This window comes from Malaclemys terrapin, chromosome 6 (genome assembly GCF_027887155.1).
Source record: "Malaclemys terrapin pileata isolate rMalTer1 chromosome 6, rMalTer1.hap1, whole genome shotgun sequence".
Taxonomy (NCBI): Eukaryota; Metazoa; Chordata; order Testudines; family Emydidae; genus Malaclemys; species Malaclemys terrapin.
The window spans coordinates 129,592,574-129,617,212 of record NC_071510.1 but is presented as its reverse complement, the minus strand read 5'-3'; the positions used below and the strand labels follow the sequence as shown (position 1 = coordinate 129,617,212).

Below are 24,639 nucleotides of genomic sequence, written 5' to 3'. Positions count from 1 at the left end.
GTGTGATGGTGAGGTGATGTCCTGCTGCGGTGGGGTGGTGAGGTGATGTTATGGGGCAGAGGAGTGATGTCATGCTGCGGTGTGATCGTGAGGTGACGTCAGGGGGCAGAGCAGTGATGTCATGCTGCGGTGTGACCATGAGGTGACGTCAGGGGGCAGAGCAGTGATGTCACGCTGCGGTGTGACCGTGAGGTGACGTCAGGGGGCAGAGCAGTGATGTCACGCTGCGGTGTGACCGTGAGGTGACGTCAGGGGGCAGAGCAGTGATGTCATGCTGCGGTGTGATCGTGAGGTGACGTCAGGGGGCAGAGCAGTGATGTCACGCTGTGGTGTGACCGTGAGGTGACGTCAGGGGGCAGAGCAGTGATGTCACGCTGCGGTGTGATCGTGAGGTGACGTCAGGGGGCAGAGCAGTGATGTCACGCTGCGGTGTGATCGTGAGGTGACGTCAGGGGGCAGAGCAGTGATGTCACGCTGCGGTGTGACCGTGAGGTGACGTCAGGGGGTAGAGCAGTGATGTCATGCTGCGGTGTGATCGTGAGGTGACGTCAGGGGGCAGAGCAGTGATGTCATGCTGTGGTGTGACCGTGAGGTGACGTCAGGGGGTAGAGCAGTGATGTCATACTGCGGTGAGATGATGTCATGCTGTGACGCGGTTACCCCGTGGACAGGCACTTACCTGATGGCTCTTGTAGGGCACCTTAGGCGGCATGGCGGCAATAGTCCCCCGGGCTCCAAGTCTCCAACTCCCGCTCGCTCGCTCCTTTCCCCGCTCGCAACCAGTTGCCGGAAGTTGATACTGGTATCTATGGCAACGGGCCGGAGAGAATGGTACGTCCCACCCCGCCGGAAGGGAAGTCCCCAACGGAGGGAGGGGCGGGGCGTTCTTCCCATCCGGGCTCTCGGGCCGGCTCATGAATTATGTATAGGATTTGCCCCCGCCCCCTCATGAATAACGCACGGCGGCCGGGCCGCGTCTCATGAATAATGCATGAGGAGGCGGGGCGGCGGGTCCCGGACCCGGAAGCGGAGCGGCTGAGTCACCCCGGCAGCGCGGCTGGCTGGGATGAGGCAGCAGCAGCAGCAGCGAGCGGCGGGCGCGTCCCTGCGACACTGAGGCGCCCGAGCCCGGCCCCGGAGCGACCCGCCCGGGCCGCCCCCGCCCTGCCGGCACCATGATGGAGGAGATAGACCGGTTCCAGGTGCCCACCGTGCGCGCCGAGATGCAGCCGCTGGTGAGGGGCGGGCGGGGCCGGGGCGAGCCGGGCGGGGGCTGCCGCCGCCTCACGCCTGTCCTGGGGGGGGCCCCGCCCTGGGCAGCCCGCGCTGTCACCCCGGGGGGGGGGTCTAACCTCGGGGGGGGGCTGCAGGCTGGGGGTGCCCCTCATCCCGCCCCCCCGCCAGAGCCTGGAACGCAGCGGCGAAAGGGGGGGTCCCCTGGCGTGGGGGGGGGGCGCGGCTTCTCCTAGCCCCCAGCCATAGGGGGATGTGAGGGGCGGGGGCGCACTTCCCATTGCAGGGGGCTCCAGGAGTCCCGGCCCCCCCCCCGCAGCTGTCCCCGGGGGGCCGGGACTGGGGCGCTCCGCCTGTCCCCGGGGAGGGGGGGCGGGGCTGCTGGATGTTTTGGGGTCCCCGGTGTCCGCCTGGCCGATGATGTCATCCCTTTGTAAGCTGCACAGGGGGGGGGAGAGACAGCTGCCTGTGGGCCCGCAGGCACCAGGGGTGGGGGCCGCTCTGGTGACGACACCCGTGTCTGTGTCACGATTAAACTCCCCCCAAATCTCCGAGGCGTGACACGGGGGTCTGCGTGTGGTCCCTTTAGACCTGCCTGGGTGTCTGGCTGGCTGTGCGCGGAGGTAAGGGAAAAACCTGGCTGTTATGTAACCTCAGGGGCTTGCGACTGGAACAGGACCGCTCTGGTGGTGGTACCCGCGAGCTGGGAGAGCAGGAGTGGGCACCCGCCAGGCTGGCCCTTGCCTGCTGTGGGAGCCGCTGATGCTTCTGGACAGGACCCCCCCACTGACATTTTGCAGTTGTTAGCCTGTCCTGAGCATCCAACTCCTTGCTTGCTGCCCCACCTGTCAGTGAGCGGCGGATAATTGATCCCCAGGATGCTGTTTTTAATGTTACCTGCCCATCCGTGTCCCCGTGCTCTGAGGATAAGCCCAAGTCTTAAGCGCTCAGGTGTACGCGGAGTGACTCGCATGTTATTCCATGAGGAGCTGTTTATTTTCTTTGAGCAGGAATTGTAGTTGCTTCAGTGATTGTTTCTTACACAGTAGGGATAGTTCTCCTTGCCTTGCCCCTAAATGATCCTACATCCCTATGCTTATATGCTAAAGACAAAATAAGATTTATTATTTCTTAAAACTTGAATTCGGTGCCTGACTTTTGCATGGATCTTGCTGTGTGCACTTGTATATTTACCGAATGTAGAGGAGGGGTATTTCTGCCTCAAAGCACTTTCATCACAGTAAGGAGCCTTAACTTGCTTATTCTGACTCACAGATTTTACTCCGACATGTGACTTCATTTACATACATTTCTATATCATGGTATAAGGATTCTTTTCTTTAATGACTTATGTTTTTAAAAATTAAAATGGACTTTTAACATGCTTGTGTGTTTTCTTTGCATTTAGCAGCATCACATGTTGTTAACAGCAGCTGCTGTGTCATCCCTGGAACCAGAAATCCTAGTTATTACATGTACAGCTCCTCTTACCCTCCCCCATTCAAGAGAATCTTATTATGATCTCCTGAAATTAATACTGTGTACAGGGATACATTTGACAGCATTTCACTACCGTTTGGCATATTGGGGTAAAGGGACAATTATGTTTAGCAGTGGCTGTCTTCTTTATTTTGACTTTGTTGTATACCCATCTAGAATAAATCCTCTAGTATTTGGAACGATCTGGTCAGATTAAAATCACTACTTTTTAAAATGTTTACATATTCTACAAGCAGCCCATTAAGGTGATCAGGATTTTGTGCGTTGGATAGCCTGTCTTGCCACTTTTTTCACTCAGCCAGTTCCCCTGATATTTTTGTGGATCTTCAGTACAGGAACAGGTAGAGAAACACACCTTAAAAGCAGAAATATGTGATTGTAAAACTGCAAAACTTGGCAGTGGAACTTGGGGAAGGCCTGGATTAGAGCAGATGTCTTCAGACTTTCATGGCGTTGACCACATCTTACTAGACGGATGGTCTTGTGGCCTACTTCCCCTCCAACTTCGTTCCCAGTTGTGATCATATAACATCCCTGTGGCAGGGTATAGCAATTAAATATGTTGAACAGTAAAAGAAAAATAATAATTTACTGTGTTTTTAGCTGTCTTTCAAATGTGATCAACCAGCTGGAAACCAAGTATTAGCATGAGGTGAATAACCCATTCTCTGGACCAACATTGGTCAGTGGTCTGTCTTGGAAACCTTTCGCGTTAGATGAGCTAATGATAATGGAGACTGACAGGAACGTATCTTAAATAGGATATTTGTATACAACAGGGCTTTGGAGCGGAGCATGGAGCAGTGGAGCTGCAAGTTTTTGCCTGGAGCTGGAGCGGAGCCGGAGCACCGCTCTGGAGCGGAGCCGGAGCACAGCTCCAAAGCCCTGGTACAACACAGTTCTTGCTATGAAGCTGCAGATTATGCTCCATATGAAATTTAATAACGGTCATTCTCTGGGTAAAATTGTACTTAGGCAACTGTTTCCCTGAAGAATCTAGGTACTGTACAAACACACTTGGCTTCTCTATCAAAAAATGCTTTGTTTGTATACAGTGCATAGGTTTATTTCTATAGCGACTGGAAGTGACAAAGACACTTTTTTTAACCCCAAAACTCAGGTGTGATTATATAAACAAAGACAACTGAAATGATAGCTACAGCACAGTAAGACGCCCAAGAGAGTTTCTGTAGACCGAGGAATACAGGCCGCCGTGGTTTGATGTTTGCTTAAATGTGTAAAGTAAAACTTGCTGGTGGCTTTGAGTTTCTGAAGTGGAAGGTGGTAGGGAAAGGTGTTTGGCTTGCAATGACAGTTCCTGGTCCCTCATCAAACAATTCCAAACCTGCCTTTAATTTTGTGAGCCCATCATACAGCCTCATACTGAATTGTTTTGATAAGCAAGGCTCATTTCCTATCCTTGCTCTCCAGCTGCACAGTGCAAAACACTTGAACGTGTTTGCCCAGGTTTCTCTGCAGCTGGAAAGACACGTTCTCTCAGACACGAGCACTCTATCTTCCTCTCATTTGTGCCTGTCTCACGTTTACAGTGCTTTCATTTTCTTTGCTTAGGGGTGCTTTCTGTGTGTTATGGGTGACCCCCCCCAGGACCTCTAGGGATCCAGCAATAAATTTTGCATTGGTATTAAAGTGGAGACTTGCTAACTGACTGACTCGCTCAGAATTCTGATTTCCACTGGTCCGGTATGTAAAAGCCATCTCTGGTATCTAATTGCATGAGATCCCAGTATGAAATGTTTGAGAAGAGGTGGAAATAACTTAATTAAAAAAACAAGTACTTCTAGAAGTCTCCACCACCAACTACTGTTAAGGATTTATTGGCAGGTTCATTTTAGCACTGAAGATTGTCCCACTAAAAATTTTAGAATTGAACGACTTCTTGTTTAGGGCTAAAGACACCCCATCGTACTTCTGAATAATTTCTTATTGCACCCAGTATGTTACAAGATTATTCAGAAAACATAGATCATTGCTTGGTGGACTTATTTATTTTTAAATGAAGGAGCCTGTACCAGTGTTTGAAAGAACCAGCTTAGCCATCATCAGTGGCAGAGTGAAATTGACAAGGCTGTTCATCTGCACTCCCATCACCTTGCGCTTAGTAGCGAAATTAACAAGTTTGTAAAAACTATTGGCAGTACCAGAGAAACAGTCTAAAACTTCACCGGAGTGAGGGGGTTGAGGGGGGACATGGCTCTGAACGCAGAAGTTGGGATAAAGGTACAAAAGCAGACTACACACCGTAGCTAGGAGGTTCTGCAGTGATGGGGAGTGGATAAAGTAGAGCTGGTTTCTCCCTTTCAGCACCCAGATTTGAGGCCAAGAATTTAGCAAGTTTCAAAAAGGGATTGTACGCTTATGAATATTAAGACTATCCAGAGTAATCATAATTAATTATACATTTTGGAAGAGCTGTTAAACAGCATGCTTCAGGGTTTAAGCCAACCTCTAACTGTTAGAGGCCAGGATGAGGTCTAACGTGTGGGGCAGATTACTTCACATCTGCCTACTGCAGGGTTTGTGCGCCTTCCTCTGAAGCAGCCGCTACTGGTCACTGTCAGAAAAAGGGAGCTGGACTATTTGGACCTCAGGGCTATTCCAGTATGGAGCTGTTGCTAGGTTGGGATGGCTTAATATCTTTTGCACTTACTAGCTAGTGACTGACAAGAGAGAGCCTTGGTTGGAATCCCAGCAGCTCAGGAGCAGACTAGGTTCCTCACCGTGGCATTACCCTCGGACATCACTGGTGGGCAAGGGCTCCCTTCTGCATTTGAATCAGTCTCTGACCAGTACATGCCATTAGTTTTGTGATTCCTGGGTTAGATGCTTCTTTCAGAAAGAGAGAGACCAGATGGGTGAAGCAATATCTTTTATTGAGCGAACTTCTGTTGGTGAGAGACAAGCTTTCAAGCTTCACAGAGCTCTTCTTCAGGTGACCTGAAGTTCATCCAATAAAAGATATTACCTCACCCGCCTTGTCTGTCGAATATCCTGGGACTGACATGGCTACAACACTCTCGGAAATATTCAGTTTCATGGCAGTGGAAGATGCTGCTCTGTTTAAACAGCCCAGCAGGTTGAAGTGTTCTGCTCAGTCACAGAAACGGGTGCAGTGGCAGCATTGCAAGCTTCCTTGATGCACCACTCTTTATAGTCTATGGATTCTCTGGTGAAACCGCTAAAGAGAGACGCACTTGTGGTGGCTCCATCATCAGGGCCGGCTCCATACACCAGCTTACCAAGCAGGTGCTTGGGGCGGCCACTTCGGAGAGGGGCGGCACATCCAGCTGTTCGGCGGCAATTCGGCAGACGGTCCCTCACTTCTGCTCGGAGCGAAGGACCTCCCGCTGAATTGCCACCGCAGATCGCGATCGCGGCTTTGTTTTGTTTGTTTGGCTGCTTGGGGCGACCAAAACCCTGGAGCCGGCCCTGTCTGTCATGGGGACATCTGTTCAGTAGGAACTGCATTGAGACTACCAACTTGCTTTACCTGGAGGCCACAAACCACTGTATGGCAGGGTGGATAAAAATCAATGATTTTTTTTTTAATTGAATTTTTTTAATTTAAATCAGATTTTTTGATAAGTTTTTTCCTCAAAAAGCATTTTATCTAAAGATAGTTTTAATTAAAACACATTATAGCGCAAAGATATCTCATCATGGAATAGGGATTATAAATTCTGATTCTATAGTATGAGACAATATATTCATGTAATGTTTAAGAAAAGTTTTGTAAATGATGTCCAATGGATTAGGGACCCAATCTTATGGAGTTCCAGGGGCTTCTGTATAGATTTAGGTTAATCTTTCCATCTACCCAATGGGACTCAGTGCTCAGTCTAGAAAATACCATCAGAGATGCTTAGTTTTGCAGTTCTCAAAGTGTGGATTTGTCTCTCCAGAGGTAACATGCTTGTTAACAGCAAAAATGTTTTAAATAAATAAATAATGAGAAATAACAGACCTCAACCCTATTGTCCCTCTGCCAATTTGCATACACAGAGTCCATCCCTTACCTCTCTCTAAAACTGCAAAGTTCAATGAATAGAAGATTGTTTGGGGCAGGACAAGGAGAAGACGTCTGGAGATAAATGTGAGAAGCGAGGGACATATTCTTGTTTTGTTAAAATATATGTTTGCTGTTGAAGAAAAAAATCCAGAATACTTAACGTAGTTGTTTAAATAAAACAATTTAAATGTCTGTCTGGTGATGTTCTCCTCCTAATACAGCATGGCAAGAAAATCCTCCAAATATTAATGATTAACCTGTTGAATTGGAGATATTTATGAAGTCGTTGGGAGGTGAACTATTTGCTTCAATTCCTTTGGTAAATGAAATAACTAAATCATTCATTTTCTGATATAGCTGTAAAACTACTCTGAAAAGTTTTCAAAATAAATCACTGTTTAAAAATGTATAGTGTGTACCTTCTGAAAATGAAACCTACATCTATCTCTGAGTTGTGAAGAATATGTATTAAGGTTATAACAACCAACAAGAATGCACTTTTATGTAGAAAACCATGATTAAATGGAGTCTTCCTGACTAGTGATTTAACTCATGATTTAAATCAAATCTACCCTGCTGTATGGCAATAACTTTTGGCCGTATCCTGTACCAAATCCAAATTGGTAAAAAGCGCCAATTCTTAGTTCCTTGCTTGTTCACTTTCATCTCTTGAAAAACATACAAATAAAACAAGAATCAGATGAGTGTCAGGAACAACTCAGTCCAAGAGAAGGACCTTTAGAAGAGTTTTCTTTCCTCTTCTCAGGAAACTCGTATGATAGTGGGGATGAAATCCAAGTAAAGAGAATAATGTTTTATAGTGAAATACTTTCCCTGTACCATCTAATTGTTCACATTTTTGCAGGCTGTTATATAGAAATAGGTGGGTTGATGCAGTATTTCAGGTGAAAATGAAATAGGCAGGGATGGGTTGTGACCCATAAAGCAGTAGATTCTAAACCTATACATACCTATGCACTGGTGGATTCAGTTATTATACTCTCATGACCGCACTGAACTCCTAGGATGTTTTCTTTCCTTGATCTGGCAGATAACTGCTCCCCAGTGTTTTTAAATTGGATACTAGGAGGGCTGGCAAGTCAGGGCTTAAAAGCTTTCTAAGTAGGAAGTGATCAATTCTGAAAGACCTGTTTCTTGTCTCATTGTGAACATTAAAATATTTTCTAACACTATTGACCCTGGTTTTTATATATGTTTATGGCCATGGAGTACTGCTCACATCCTAAAAGCTTTCCAGAACCTTGAAGTTGCGCATTTAGTTGAAACAATTGACTTGTAGGGTCTGCATCAAGGTCAAGTATTTTCTCCAAAGGTCTTTCTTTGAGGTATGGTCACTTTCCAGAAGAGAAAATGAAGGCAGAGACATGGGATGACTTGCCCAAGTTCATACAGTGAGTCAGAAGGGGAGCTGAGAATAGAACACTATCTGCCTGACTCCCAGCTCCACCTGCAAGGCTGCATTACCTCTTTTAAAACAAGGAAGGTACCTTAGAAACCTGCTTCTTGTCTCTTCCCTTCAAGCAATTCACAAGGCTGATGCAGAGATTTTCCCCTCACCGCCCAGACCAAGTTGCCCTTTGTTTGCACATCAAAATCAAACTCTTTGTGCAAACTTTGAATGTGAGAACAACTCTGCCCATTCCTCCTATTGCACTTGCTCTCCTTTCCTCCCCCCCCCAATTAAAAATGAAAACAAAGAATTTGAAGCAGAAATTTAAAATGGACCAAGTTAAAAATCTGATGTACATCAACTGCCTTCTGGATCAGATGGGGGGTATCCAGCGACCAATACCTGAAGTGAGCATTGAGAACCTTGACAGTAGGAGGGCTGTCTGCCTCTCTGCTCCCTCTTGAAATCCACTAAAAATGTTCCTTTGCTGTAGAGTTTTTGTCAAACATGCTGATTTCTGGACTTCTGAAAATCATCTCCTTTGAGAAGACGGTTATAGTGTATTTGCAGCTCCATCTCTTCAGAATGGCTGCCACAGTTCTGCCTAAAAACTAATTCACCTTATCTTGACAGTGGATTGGCCTGCGTCTCCAGTCTGATGTGACATTAGGAGGCAGGTGTAACATTTAAAGGCTTTACGGAAAAAAAATATGGCTGTTCTTAGAAAGTTGTCTGAAGCCTTTCCAACCAGTGCACACTCCAAAACTGCAGTTGATTCTGAAGGTTAATTATCACCTGTCTGTCATGGGCTATAGTATGCTGTCTTTTGTCCGCTGACTTTCTAGTTTGACAATAGCTGGAGCTGTAACTGTTGAGCAGGGACTGAGGAACTGACACATCCATTTTGTTTTCCTGGAATAACTTCCATTTACACTGAAGGTTTTAAAAAATAATCTCTATCTAATGCTGGTTTTGTTCTAATTATTGAGCATATAGCTGAGATGACCAAACCTTGCCCAGCCACGGGTTGCACTGGCAACTTGCCGCAAGCTCAAGGGCTGCAGCTAATTAATATAAAATGAAATAAACTCAAGCAGTCCCTGTCTGCTGTGATCAAGGTGGGGCATGGCCTGCTGGGATCTGTAGTCACTGTGGGGAGTTGCTCATTAACAATGAGGTCCGTTGCGGGACTTGTTGCAGAACAGCAGAATTTGGCCCGCAGGCTGTACCCTGGCCAGCCCTGTCATTGAATCCCAAAATGAATCCCCTTTTAGAGTGCCATGCAATCAAGATCATGGGGACTCCTCTCCTCTCCTCTGTTCAGTGTGGATGAGCGCCATGTGAATCCTGCAGACTCTCGTGACCCTGCTTGACTTTATCTACAGATGCACATTTATAAGATGCGAACTGCAGAATGCTGTTGCACACCAAGAAAAAGAATTAAGTTTTAGAATTCAAGCTAGGTACAGTGGGGAGCAATTACAATAGGGCAGAGACTGAGAAAGAAAGGTGGACAATGGCCAGTAGCTTTATTAAGTATAAGCAGATGTGCAAGACAGGACTGTGTGGCAGCATTCTCAGTATTGTCAAGCAAAGACACAAGGAACTGTTAAGGAGGGTGGGCAGGAGGAGAGGCCCTAATATTCTAGCAAGCTTGTTTCTCTTCAACTGTCCCCTTTCTCCCTTCCTGCTGTTACCATATCCCTGTTCTCACACATATCCTGCAATCTCTTCACACTGTCCTGCTTAGAAAGTAACTTATTGTAGGTTTTGATGCTGTGAAACGGTTCTGTTCCTGTTGGGTGGTGGGGGAGGAAGGAGAAGACTTCTGATCACGTATGGTTATAAACATTTCCATGGCACTTCTCCCAAAACTGGGGATTTGTTCTGATACACTTATCAAAACTTCCTCTTGTGCTTTGGAGGCTTTTGGCCTCTACTGCAGAAGTGGCTGCTTTTCATTTGCCAGAAGCCAGGAATGGGTGACAGGGGATGGACCACTTGATGTTGACCAGTTCTGTTCATTCCCTCTGTAGCCACTGTTGGAAGAGAGGCTACTGGGCTAGATGGACCATTGATCTGACCCAGTATGACTGTTTTTATGCCACAACCTGTAGTTTGTGATCTTTGTAGACAAGGCACTATGAAGATTCAGATTTTAAATGGTTCTCCCTGGAGTCTTGTGTACCTCAACCAAACTTTATAATATGCCTTCCCCACTCTGATGCACTCACAACTGAAGGAAACAATCTGTCCCTAGTTCAAACCTCTGCAGAATGCTGACTTGTCTGGTTACCTCAGCATCTCCATGCTGATAAGTTTCTTTCACTGTTTGTAGTCATGTCCAGATCTCTCTTTCCTGAGAGGTTACAGTTAATGTAGAATCCAGCGATGTGTATCAATAGTTCAGTCTATTCCTTCCAATATGAGTTACTTCATCTGTCAATTCTGAATTTTATCCATCAAACTGCCCATTCGCTTAGCTTTGTTTAGGTCCCTCTGAAGTTTTTCTCACTCTTTTGTGATCTTGACTAACCAACGTAACTTTCTCATCTGACACCCTACTTCTGTAGACCCTTTTCCAGATCATTGGCATGTACATAATACATTAATCCTAGTACAGAACCTCCTTGTGCCCTGAAGTTAACCTCTTGTCATGTTGAAAACTGGCCAGTTATTCCTGCTCTTCATTTTCTTAGCCAATTTCTATTCCTTGACAGTACTTTATCTTGCCCTAGGATTACTGTTTCTAATAGCTGCTTTTTTTGAAAATCCAAATATGCTGTCAGCCAGTTCTCTTCTATCCACTGTCTTGTGGGCATGCTTTACAATTCTGGTAGATTAGAGAGACATCTTCCTCTACAGAAGCTGCGCTAGTTTGCACCTACGATGTGTTGAGATGGATGTTCAATAAAAAGCTAATAACCGAAAGCAGAGTTGTATAAAACAATTGTTTACAGTACAGATTATTTGCTTATATAATTATAAAGTGACAAATGCAAAAGGTCAGCAGTTTCCTGGTAATGAAATAAAATTCACTGGTTTGTGATTCCCAGGATCAGCCCAGTGCTCCTTTTAAGACAAGTTTATCACCTTTTTTGTTCCCCAGGTAGAATAGCTGATATTAGTGAGACTTCATATTTTTTGTTAGCTCAGCAACTTCACTTAAATTCCTTCAGAACTCTTGGATGTCTACCAGTTGTTGCTTTTTAAGGCCTTTTGCTCTTGAAATCAATGGGCTCTGGATCAAGTCCTTATCTTATCTTTGCCATTTATACATAGGGGAGAGAGGGGAGTTGGGTTCAGCATCTCTCTGGAAAAACTACAGTACTTTTCTTCTGATCTATTCAGGGATCCCCAGCAGCAATTTGAAACTGACATGATTGGTGGATTTCACTACTACTGATGGGGTTCTCACTAGCAGTCCTGAAACTGACTAGTCTTCAGAAAGTCCTTTCCAGTATACAAATGATATGTGCAACATTGACACCACGCCTTTCTCTCTCCCCCCCATCCCCTAAAAAAAACCCCCAACCAATAAAAAAATTACCCCGAAACAAATTAACATTAACGAAAAGTACAATAATTAACAAACCCTGAACTCAAACCCTACCCATGCAGAGTTTTTACACCAAAAATGGAGACGTGCCAGAGACTCCACAAAGTATGCTGGGGACCTTGCTGCTGCTATCGACTTTTTATTATTTTTAATGTGGAACGTGCTCAGATACTATGTTAATGGGTTGCAGAATAAAACCCTAGGAGTCTTTTTTGCTTTTCTGAGTCAGTACTTGGCAAAACTGTGTGTTCCAGCAGAGGCACTGGAAATATTTTTAGATTCAGGAAGACAGTATTGCATTGACTTTCATTTGGAAGGTTCGCTTTGCATTTATATCAGGTAGGAACTTGATTTTTTTTTTTTTTTTTTTTAAAGTGAAAGCCTAAATTCTGCTATACTAGAATATGGTCTCTCAGCTCTCAGAGAAAGCTCCCAGCTCACTGTGGGTGAGTGGATTTTTCTACCCTTCAGTAAATCTCCTGTTCCACATGGCTTTTGTACACCTTTTTAGACACTTAAGGTGACCAGATGTCCCAATTTTATAGGGACAGTCCAGATTTTTGGGTCTTTCTCTTATATAGGCTCCTATTACACCCCCATCCTGATTTTTCACACTTGCTGTCTGGTCATCCTATAGACACTAGAAGTGCAAAGAAGTCCTTTCTTCCTGCATTTTGCAATCTTTGTTCCCATCCTATGTTACTACGTCTATCTGTTTTCTGCTTCTCATGTAGGATGAATTTGATGCAGAAATAGTAGCTGGCAGATTTTCGGACAGTGATCAATCAAGAGACGAGTACTTGTGTTGATTTATTAGTTCTTACAGATAAACCAAAGGAAGCCTTTGATTAGAAAGATCGTCCTAACATTCTTAGAAATTTGTAGGAACAAATATTTGTTGCGGGGATAGATTTTCCCTCAAAGGTTATGATTGCTCTTCTCCAATTTGTCCACATCTTTCCTGAAATGTGGCACCCAGAGTGGGACACAATACTCCAGTTGAGGCCTAATTAACCTGAGGAAAAAAACTTCTTTTGAATTAAATTCACATTCAGAGTTGGCCTTTAGTTATTTAACCAGTTGGTTGGGGTTGTGTAGGGTCTTCCCAGACTTGCATCTTCCTTGCCTCCAAAACAAATTAATTTAAGACTCACTCTATTCAATTCTAATTAATATCTTGAGGATTGAAGGTGTGTTGTAGGTTGTAAAAAGAAGACCCCGTTATTATTTTCCACCTAGAAGGTGGGGGGGGGGACAGTTTGAAGATGCAAGGGAAAATATTTACTAACCTTAGGGAACTGAGTGACTAAAGCACAGGACTTGGGGTAGAAATTGGCACTTTATTTCTTCTTCTGCCACAGACTTTCTAGGACCCTTGGGTAGATCACTTCAGTGTCTCTGCCTCTAAAATGGCGTTCATGGGGGATTTAAGGCTTAAATCAAAGAATCATAGAATATCAGGGTTGGAAGGGACCTTGGGAGGTCATCTAGTCCAATCCCCAAAGCAGGACCAATCCCCACACAGAATTTTGCCCCAGATCCCTAAGTGGCCCCCTCGAGGATTGAACTCACAACCCTGGATTTAGCAGGCCAATGCCCAAACCACTGAGCTATCCCATCTCCCCTCAAAGGGTATATTGCTTGTAAAGTGCTTAGCACAAGATAAATATCTAGGGAGCTAAAAATTCACCGTTTTGGGTGGTGAGGGCAATCTACATAAAAACATGCAGGGTAGGCAGGGGTACTGTGTGCCAATACTTCCTAACTTCTGAGTTCTATATATAACCTGCCGCTACTTCATATATAAAGCCCATGTGTGACCCATTCTTTATTCTGTAACTAACCTCTTACAGCGACATCATGAAGATATTAATTTGGCAACTAGTAAACCTCTTGCCAGTTTCAGTTGGCCCCCAGTTCTGTGCTCAGCCTATTAGAAAGAATCTGGGCTAAGATGGTTGAAACTGCTTTGGAGCAGCTATTTGAGTTTCCCCCTGACATTTCCAAAGGAAGTTTTAGGTTGCTTGCCCAGGTGCATGCAGTGGGTGTGTCTAAGTTCTCTTGATGGACCCTTCTATTTTGCCGCCTTCTTTAACATCCTTGTGCTTTAAGCTGTGGCCTAGAGACATGTAAAACTGTCCTCACTACTTGTCAATAACTTTTACTTGCCAATTTTCTTAATAAAAAAAGTGGGGGGGGGGGGGGCGGGCGGATGGAAGTTGTTTCTAAATTCTCAGTCTTCCCTCAATGTACCTACCCCAAACTCTGAGCATGTTTGCCCCCACCTCATGGGTGAAACCCTAAGCCCTGGATGTGAGCAGGGTGTCGTCATCCTGGGTTCTGTGCACTTGTCTGCAATTGCCTAGCTTAGAGTTCCTGTAGCTTCCCCCTCTAACTATGGTCTAGGTTAATATGAACAGATTAACCTTTCAGTCTCTGCAGGGTTCATTCTAATAAATCCAGTAGCCTTGTCTTTTCTGAGAATCCTAGCAGCGTGGCAGTTCATCCAGCACCTGGCATTCTGTACATGGTGCAAATGAGAGCCCAGCTTGTGCAGTGCAATGTACGTTGACACTAAAATTAGTGAGTGTGTCAGTTCTCAGGGTGCCCATGACTGGGTGTCACCTTATTTCCCTTGCCTCCAGGAAGAGAGAGACTTGCTTGTGCTTAAGTAGGTGTCCTCTCCCTGACACCTCTAGTTGGTTTAGCTACCCAAACAATCTCTTCAGGGCCTTCATCTTGCTTTGCAGGTTAGCAATAGGTGCACCCCGGTCCTCAAACCCACTTTGAAGCATTCCCCTGTGAAATTCCCCTGCTGCTGTCACTGGCTGTTCACAGTAATACCAGGTAAACTGTCCCCAAAGGGACAGTGCACACACCAGCTTCTTTCATTCAACTGAGGATCAGCTCCGATATGACATCACAGCACTGAGCTTTATTTATAATGCAAATAATCATAAGTTTATTATCAAAGATTAAGATTTAAGAGATAATGAGTGAGGATAATAGGAACAAAAGGTTACCTATAAAAGCAAAGTATAACATGGTTTCTAGAGATGATATTTAATAGACTAACCATCTGTGTAAAACAGCAGTTCTCAAACTTCATTGCACCGCGACCCCTTCTGACAACAAAAATGACTACGCAACCCCAGGAGGGGGGAACCGAAGCCTGATCCTGCCCAAGTCCCTCCACCCCAGGTTGAGGAGGCAAAACCAAAGCTCAAGCCCCACCACCCTGGGTCGGGGTGTGGGGGCAAAGCCCAAGGGCTTCACCCCAGGCAGGGGGCCTGTAACCTCAGCCCTGCCACCCAGGGCTTAAGCTGAAGCTTGGGTTTCACTTCCCAGGGCTGAAGCCTTCGGGCTTCAGCTTCCACCCCAGGCGGTGGGGCTCAGGCTTTGGCTTCGGGGCCAGGCCCCAGCAAGTCTAACACCAGCCCTGGTGACCCCATTAAAACAGGGTCATGACCCACTTCAGTTTGAGAACCTCTGGTCTAAAAGCATTCCTGTCTCACCCAAATGTCCTTTACAGAGCTTCCAACTAGAACAGGTTGGGATCCTGTTTTCATGAATGTAATCACATTGCCTGATTATTTCCAAAGGTGCAACATGAGAGAGTGTCATTTTGCCACCACCTTATATCCCCCCCCCAATTCATTGTTGGTCCCCAGAATCCAGCTGACCACTCCCCCCTTCTCCCAGGTTTATTCCCTGGTATGTTGACTTCATGTTGATTTCATGTCCTCCTGTTGACTTCATTGCAAACAGAGCTTCCATTGTGTTGGCTTACGGTGGTTAATTTACACATGCTCCTAGACAGATGGGGAATAGATATGGCTTTGTCTGGCAAAACCTGTGTATCGGTCCTGTCTTGGATGTAGACTTTGAAACACATTTTCAGTACGTATACACAACTCCTTAAATAGCATCCGTTCAAACATCTCACAGTGATTATGAGGATCAGTATGACATAAGATTTTAGAAGAGCTTCATGTGACCCTCTTTGGACATATCCTATGAAAGCAGTATTTTGGGTGTAGCGAGTTGGTCAGGCCCGTCAGGGGGAAAAAATGATCAGGGATGGTGTGGGTCCACTGCTCAATGGAGAGGTGAGCTGGTAATGGAAGATGATAGGAAGGCAGAGTTGCTCAATGCCTACTTTGCTTCAGTCTTCTCACAAAAAATAACACCTGACTAGATGACTAGCAAAGTTACCATAGACAATAAAGGAGAAGGGGTGCAGATCAGGATAACTAAAGAACACATCAGCGATCTGACCAATTTGAATGAATTCAACTCAGCGGGGCCTGATGGTATTCACCCAAGGGTACTGAAGGAATTAGCTGAAGAAATCTCAGAGCCACTGGCAATAATAGTTGCAAACTCATGGACAGCAGGAGAGGTCCTGGAAAGCTGGAGAAGGACTAATGTGTTACTCGTCTTTGAAAAGGGAGAAAAGGAGGAGCCAGGGAGCTATGGACCAGCCAGCCTGACTTCGATACCTGGGAAGCTACTAGAGCAATGCATAAAACATTCAGTTTGCAAGCACCTGGAAGCTGAAGGGGTGATCACTAGCAGTCAGCATGGATTTACTAAGAACAAATCATGCCAAACCTGCTTGATTTCCTTCGTTGACAGGATAACTGGTTTGGTGGATGGGGGAAGGCAGTGGGCATAACATACCTGGACTTCAGCAAGGCTTTTGATGCAGTCCCACATGACAATCTGATAAGTTAGCGGGTTCGGCAGAACTACCATTAAGCAGATACATAACTCGCTAAATAACTTCAAAAACAGAGTAACTATTAATGGAATGATGTCAGATTTGAGGGAGGTCTCAAGTGGGGTGGCACAGCAATCTGTTCTGCGTCTGATGTTTAACATCTTTATTAATGACCCGGATGTAGGTATAGAGTGCATACTGATCAAATTTGCAGATGACATAAAGGTGGGGGGGGGGGGGGGTGGCCAATACTTTGGAGGATAGAGCTAACATTCAGAGGGATCTTGATAAATTGGAGAACTGGGCTTCAGACAAAATAAAATTCAGCAAAGACAAACCAAATGCACAAATACAGAATGGGATATAACTGGCTTGGCAGCAGCACAGCCGAGAAAGGATCTGGGAGTTGTGGTGGGTCACAACCTCAACATGAGTCAGCAATGTAATGCTGTTGCAAAAAAACAAATGAAATTTTAGATTGTATTAACAGAGGCATCAAATGCACATCATGGGAGGTGATAGTACCACTCTACTCAGCACTGGTTAGGTCTCAGATGGAGTACTGTGTCCAGTTTTGGTCAATGTATAGAAAGGATTGAGGGAAACTGGAAAGGATCCAGACACGAGCAACAAAGACTATCAAAGGGGTGGAATGCAAGCCATATGAGCAAAGGCTGAAGGAAGTAGGCATGTTTTGTTTGGAAAAGAGAAAATTAAGGGAGGACATGATAGCGGTCTTCAAATACTTGAAAGGCGGCCATAAAAAAGATGGAGAAAAGTTGTTCTCTCTTGCCACAGAGGGCAGGACAAGAGGGAATGGGTTCAAACTGCAGCACGGCAGATTTAGATTAAATCTCAGGATAAACTTCCTGACTGTAAGAACCAGGGCTGGCTCCAGGCACCAGCCCACCAAGCTTGTGCTTGGGGCGGCACCTGGAGGAGGGCGGCGCGGTGCTCCGGCTCTGGCCGCCAGGGACAGCGGAGCCCCGGCCGGGGCTCGCCGCCCTCCCCTGCCGCGCTGGGGGGGAGCGGCCGGAGGCTTTTTTGCCTGGGGCAGCAAAAAAGCCAGAGCTGGCCCTGGTAAGAACAGTGCAACAGACTGCCTAGGGAGGTTGTGGAAACTTCTTCACTGGAGGCTTTCAAAAGGAGACTGGATAGCCATCTGTTTTGGATGGTTTAGACACAATAAATCCTGCATCTTGGCAGCGGGTTAGACTAGATGACCCTTGTGGTCCCTTCTGAGCCTGTGATTCTGAGCGTTACTGTTTTACAGAACAATGACCCATTTTCCAGTTGGCATCAAGGTGTTCTTAGGGTTACAGTTACATACTCATTAGATCCTGGCTTGTTTATTTGTACATTCCAGCAGAGAAAACTATCATTGTTTCCTGCCCCAGGTCAACATAAGCTTCTGTAATGTCATGCACTGTATTGTCCTGGTGAGAGCGAGTAGATTGATCACTGGCTTCTTAACAGCTTGCTGCAGGTTTTGGAAGCGCCTCTGGGACTGGGGAAGGTTACTTTTCTGTTGGCCTCTCCTAGTCCTTGTTTTCTAACAAATTGTGCACTTTTTTTTTTTACTGTCGGTCAATTGCTTGTGAGTTAGATCCCTTTCATGTCCCTAAGACATCAGCAAGTGTATTAAATGATTGTCATGATGGGGCTCCCCTTCTTTCATATCTGCATGACTGTTAATGCAGCTTTAGAGTGGCACTTATTCCCTCACACACCTGCTGTGCATGTGCTAATTTTCTCAGAGTAAAAAAGTGTGAGCTTTCCTCTGTGCCATTTTATTTTCCCCTCTCCCAACTGAATGAAATGAGCTGGGTCACCCGAAGCATGTTGGTGAAATGTTATGGCCTTGTCTACACTTAAAGGGTTTGCCTCTAGAGCTGTACCAGCAAACCTCCTAGTGGAAACGGAGCTTATACTGGCGAAAGAGTTCTTTCACCATGATAGCTTAAACCAGTTCCCAGAATGGAACTCCTATATCAGCAAAAGGATTTTTTGCCAGTAGAACTGTTTACACTAGAACTCTTGTCGATGTGAGATGCAATTTCTATGGGTCTCAGTGGACTGAGTGGCCTTCGCCACTAAAGCTTTGGTGATCTACATCTCCTTGTCAAACGTGTAGTATTCCCACAGCTTTCCTCTGTGCAGTTCTGAGCACGGAACATCATCTTGCTCACTTCTGGCCATACTTTTCCCTTTCTCTCTCTACTATATCTTGAGTGTCTATTTAAATCTCTTTCCTTGGAACATCCGAGGCCACCACCACTTCAGTTGCAGGACAAGGCCTGACTGTTTTGCTTGGACACTGGCATTCTTCAACAAAATAGTTCACGTGATGTTTTAGACTTTTCCAAACAAAGTCCATTTTACTCATTGCTTCAATGCAATTTGTATCCTACAGATGTGGTTTTAAGGGCCATTACTACCAGGTCTCAGTCATGTATTACCATGACTGCAACTATATTGGTTTCCAGGACTGAAATACCCTTTTTGTGATGTGCGGCTGGAACACTGGGATCTGGAAATTTATCCATCTCAAAATTCACCCATTGTCACCCCTAAATTAGTCTAATCTGTGGTCTTTTTGTTTAGCTTTTTATCCTCCCTGTTCTGCCTCTAAAGCCAGCTATTACAGGAATCAGGGCTTTTGGAATTCGTGCATTTCCACAAGCATTTATCTGGAATCCATGTTTAGAGACCACATTGGCATTTTGGTCAGCTAGACTGTCTGGATAGCTCTTCTAATGCATTGTGAAAACTGAAGACTCATTTGCATCCAGTGCATGCTGATGAGTAAAACTTGTAGCTGCTAAAAGGTCTATAAAGGTCACCAGAAGATCTGGTTGATCACAAATTATTTTTTGCAAATGTCCTTCAGAACTTGACCACGATTGGAACTTGAAACCCTACTGCAAGATCAAGTAGAATGGTTGGTTGTGGCAAAGTGTCACACTCCACTGAACTTCTCCTGAAAAACTTGCTGTATTGTGAAGTCCCATACAGTAGCTTAACTCTTGGACTTGAAGCTTTGCATTTATAGTTCAAAGCAAACTGTGGTCTATGGATCGTTAGTGCTTTGCAGAGTTCTTGCTGGTGGTCCTGAGAGATGGAAGATCACATGGTGACTTCTCATTTTCACCTGCTTCTGTGGATCCCTGAACTCTTCAGTGAAAATACTTTCCACATGTTGATTTCCATGGAAGCAGTTGTTTTGAATTACAGAAATTAGGGCAATGAATGGATCTCTGAGAATCTCTAACAGATGGTCCATGCTGTGAAAATAAACCTCTGATCTAAAGAAATTACTTGAGGGATGGGAGAGTGCTTGATTTGGAGTACCAGTCTGCTTCTGACTTGAATTGGCACAGAACTTCTCCCTTTCTGCAGAAGAAAGGGAGTTTTTGCGTACTCCTAAGGGAATTACATTACATTGAGCTTCTGGGAATGGGCTTGTTATAAGAATTTCACATTCAGTGTCTAGAATCTGAGACTTTTTAACTAAGTTTGAAAAAGGAAGTTTCAGAGAACAGTGAAATAAAAATTAGGGTCTGATTTTTTTTGTTTTGTTTTCCCTCCTCCAGACTGGCTAAGCAATTATGACTCGAGTTGAAGGCAATGGGAATTGCAAATGCTCACTCTGATTTTTCAGAAGTGCTAAGTCTGTAGTGCTGACTACTTGATAAATGCATGGGGTTGTGTAGGGGTTCTTAAACTGACAAAAGGAAGGCATATAAAGATGCATTTTAGCAAGCAAATGGTTTTTGTCAACTGCTGAGCAGTCTGGATGTGAAATGGAAATAAAATGCCAGTAGCACCAGAGGGAATCGGGAGACGTGGGTTCTATTCCCAGCTCTGTAATGGGTACATTGTGAGTCTTTTGGAGTAGACACGACCATCTATATTGTAAACTCTCTGGAGCAGGTGACTGTCTTATGTGGGTTTCCCAGTGCCTCATATAATGGGCCCCCAATCCTGACTGAGGCATCTTGGCACTAAAACCCCAATCTGCTTTGGTTAAATGTAAATGAGAATCCTTAACTTTGTAACAAGCACAACTGGTGTGATATTTAGGCCCTAAGTAAACTAAGTAGCCTAAATTGCAGGAGAAGGTTTAGATTTAAAAAAAACGAATTCCAGTGACATTTTTAAACATGAACAATTCTTCTCGGGATAGTCTTTGTAAAAACAAGTCTTACTAATCCCAGACTCCGGGTGTTAATTAAATTGAGTCGTCACCTTTAAATTCTCGTCTAGAGGGAAACTTTTATTGTTAGCATAATGCAAGTGGTTGTAGGCTGTTCTCCTAGGTTCAGTAGAAGTGTTCACTGTTAAAATTCCCAAACCCCTCAAATTATTCAAGCAAATATCTGGCAAAAGATTTATCCTGGGGTCACACTCCCTGTAAAGCACAAAGGTCCTGTCAACTGTCACATCTGCTTAACACATGAACTGATTATGTGTTTAGTCCAGTCGTTTCACCATTCATTTAAGAGCAGCTAGCCTTATAAGCATATGCAGTATTGTGTTTTTCAAAGTCTTTGAAAGTGCTATACAAGCACTGAGTTCTGTTCTATTAATTCCTAATCTGAAGCCTTTTTAACTTCACTTTCTCTTAAACAAACTGATAAGCAGACACAGATTAACTAGGTCTGTTTTTTTTCCCCCTTGTGAATAACTGGGGTAAAGTTACATGGTTTAGGCCAGGGGTTCTCTATCTTTTTTTTTTTTTCTTTCTGAAGATCCTCCCACTGTGCTATAAAAACTCCATGGCCCATGTGTGCCACAACAACAGTTTCTGCATATAAAAGCCAGGGCCAGTGTTGGGGGATAGCAAGCAGGGCAGTTGCTCAGGGCCCCATGCCACAGAGAGCACCATGAAATTAAGTTGCTCAGGCTTCAGCTTCAGCCCCATGCGTTCGGGCTTTGGCTTTTTGCCCTGGGCCTCAGCAAATCTAATGCCGGCCCTGTGTGGCGGACCCCCTGAAACCTGCTCGCGACCTCCCAGGAGCCCTGGACCTCTGGCTGAGAACCACTGATTTAAGCCATTGGCTAGGGTTACCATATTTTGTGCCTCCAAATGGAGGACACTCCACGGGGCCCCGGCCCCGCCCCCGCCCCAACTCCGCCCCCTCCCCAAAGTCTCCGCTCCCTCTCCTGCTTCCCGCGAACATTTGATTCGTGGGAAGCCTGAAGCAGGTAAGGGGGTGTGGGGGGAGGAGGCGCGGCCCAGGCTGAACCCCGTGACCCCGGCCCCGCGACCCCGGACCAGCCCGGCCCCCCGGCTCCCGGCCCCGCGGGCCCGGCCCGGACCCCGGCTCCCTGCCTGGCCCCGCGCCCAGCCCGGCCCGGCACTGCGCCCCTGGACACCGGCCCGGCACCGCGCGCCCGGCCGGGCTCCCGGCCCGGCACCATGCCCCCGACCCCGCGACCCCTGCCCCGCACCGGTCCCGGCCCCGCACCGCCGACCCCAGACAAAGAGGCCCCGGCCGAGCCCTCCCTCCCTCCCGATTTTCCCGGACATGCCCGGCTTTTGGGGATTTCCCCCCGGACGGGGATTTGAGCCCCCAAAAGCCGGACATGTCCGGGAAAATCCGGACGTATGGTAACCCTACCATTGGCACTCCCTGTTTGTACCTAGTCTGATGGAGACAGCCAGTAATTCCCTGCCATATTAATGGGTGTTGAATATATGTAAAGTCCCCAGTAGGTTCTTTTGCAATTCGTTCCAGTGGCGATAAGGTTTTCATGATGACATGCAGAGAAGCTACGCAGCCATGGTTGATATAGTCCTATTAAGCGCTAGTCTAAGCATGACCTTCTGATGTTACACCCTTTCCAGGGTGGTGTTTCCTTGCTTTTGGGGTTGTCTTGCTTTGTATTGGGTTTTTCAGACACTGATGAATTCGCCCTTGATAGGTATGGAAATTGCATTCCAGGCTCTAATTTTAACTGAAATACAATGAATCTTTTTTATTTTTCAAGGCTTAAAAAGGGAGCATTGCTTTCATTATGCTAGCATAGTAATGCTGTTCTCCCTGGGTCATTACTGGGACATCCGTTCTTTTCTTTAATTCAGTTGATAGTTACCAGTGAACAATCTTATTAAACAGCCATTGCTCCATCTGGTAAATCTTACCAAATGTATTGGGTTTTATCAGAAATCTAATTTTAAAGTAACTGCAGTAGCCCCTTCCTGCATTTTCTCATGGCTGAGTGATTACCAAGCTATGTCTGTGTCGAGCAGGGGGTGCCCCCACTACGGGGGTGCATAGGAATGTTTGGGGGGGCACAGCAGGGCCTGGGAAGCCTCCACAGGGAGCAGGACAGGAGAGCCATCCAACCTAGCTCTGCCCCAGCTCTGCTCCTGGCCCCAGCCTTGCCCTCAATCTTGGCCCCTAACCACAGCCTGGTCGCAGCTTCCACCCCAAGCCTCAGCCCCCAGGTGCTGCTCCGCTCCTGGCCCCGTCCCCAGCCTCGGCCTCCAGCTGCGGCTCCATTCCTGGCCCTGGCCCCGGCCCCACCCCCAGCTGTGGCCCTAGCCTCTGCCTCCTTACCTCCCGTCCATGTCATTTCCCCCCCCCTCCCCCCCGGCCCTGGCTCCAGGGAGAGGTGGGGGGGGGGAAGCAGATAAGGGTAAGGGAGGCGTGACTCTGAAAAGTTTGGGGACTACTGATAGAGAGCAAAAAACCTGTCTCGGCCTGTTGCTAAGTGATACAGATGCTTCTGTGGCAGGTTGTAATGTGTCATACTTCATTGTGGTGATACTGAATGTAATTATGGAGTCTATTTAGCATTGAAATCCCCTCCCAAAATATTCCCCCAGACTTCAAGATTAGTACTATATGTACGGAAGTGTAACCACTTTGTCCAGTTTGTCTGTCTGCAGATGGCATGATGCCGCTGGCTTGTCAAGATCACTAGGGTTACCATACGTCCTCTTTTTCCCGGACATGTCCGGCTTTTTGGCAGTCAAACCCCCGTCCGGGGGGGAATTGCCAAAAAGCCGAACATGTCCGGGAAAATGCCGGCCAGGCACTTCCCCTCCCGCGGCGGCTCTGCTCCTACCCTGACTCTTCGGCTCTGTTTAAGAGCCGGGCTGCCCGAGCGCTACCAGCTTCAGGCAGACCCCGTGCCTCCGGACCCTGCGCCGCCAGAGCTCGGGAGGGGAAGTGCCTGGCTGGGGGCGCAGGGTCCAGAGACATAGGGGCTGCCCAAAGCCCGAGCGTTACCGGCTTCACGATTTGCCGGGCAGCCTCCAGACCCTGCGCCCCCGGCTGGGCGCTTCCCCTCCCGGGCTCCAGCTGCGCTGGGGAAGCGCCGGCCGGGGGCGCAGGGTCTGGGGGCTGACCAGCAAACCGTGAAGCCGGTAGCGCTCGGGCAGCCCTTTCCGCATGGCTGAGAGTGGGAGGGAGGAGGGGGCGGAGATAGGGCGGGAGGGGGCGGAGTTGGGGTGGGGCTAGGGGTGGGGAAATGGGCGGGGCCAGGGCTGTCAAGGGTCCTCTTTTTTTATTTATTAGATATGGTAACCCTAAGGTCACTGTCTCAGATTTTCAAAGCTGGCTGTTAGCTAGCTTGCAGATAAAGCCTTTGATGACTATTGAGCATCTACTGCCTTCAGAGAGCACCCTGAGCTTCTGCCCCAGCTATGGTCTGTTGTACGGAAACACTGTTTAAAAATTAGCTTGGCCCTGGAGGAAGCAGCATGCTGGACCATGGACTAGAGCTCCAGTCATGATGGATGTACTAGAGAGCCTAAATGATAAAACCTGTTCAAGTTAGAAATCCGTTTTATAGGCGAGAAATGAGGTTTGTGCCATTATTCACGACTTTATCTTGTAAAGGACTGAGAGGTTTTAAATGACTTGTTTTACTTACATTTTGGAACTTTTTTGACTTTGTTAATGGAGCTTTCCTCGGAGAGCAGAACTTGGAGGACTTTTTCAACCCTTAATAAGAAGGGTGATTGAATCTTTTCTGAGCTCGCTCCTTCAAAATGTTTAGCAGAAGTTGAAGTAGAAGAGGTGTTAAGAGCATTTCAACTACCTGATTCAAAATCTCTTCTCTCAGTTGTTCAGGTTTCAGTTCCTTGACATCTGATGTCATCCTTATTGTTTCTCCAGTTGTCTGTTTTTGTCCAGAGTTGTCTTGGTAAAGCAAAATCTGAACGATTA

At 46.4% G+C, this 24,639-nt stretch overlaps 2 protein-coding genes across 4 annotated transcripts in view; one reads left to right on the top strand and one right to left on the bottom strand.

Annotated features, from left to right (window-relative positions):
- DNAI1 (dynein axonemal intermediate chain 1) overlaps window positions 1–916 on the bottom strand; it is a 298,189-nt gene extending 297,273 nt beyond the window's left edge. Inside the window, exon 1 of the mRNA XM_054031240.1 lies at window positions 680–916. Coding sequence (XP_053887215.1) covers window positions 680–916 — 237 coding nt within the window. The remainder of the gene's footprint in view (window positions 1–679) is intronic.
- Window positions 917–1,086: 170 nt separating this feature from the next.
- Window positions 1,087–24,639, top strand: part of FAM219A (family with sequence similarity 219 member A) — a 136,221-nt gene continuing 112,668 nt past the window's right edge. For 2 of the 3 annotated variants that reach the window (XM_054031768.1, XM_054031767.1), the window contains exon 1: window positions 1,087–1,235. In XM_054031768.1, coding sequence (XP_053887743.1) covers window positions 1,176–1,235 — 60 coding nt within the window. In that variant the 5' untranslated portion in view covers window positions 1,087–1,175. The remainder of the gene's footprint in view (window positions 1,236–24,639) is intronic. The other variant, XM_054031769.1, reaches the window with a different exon arrangement.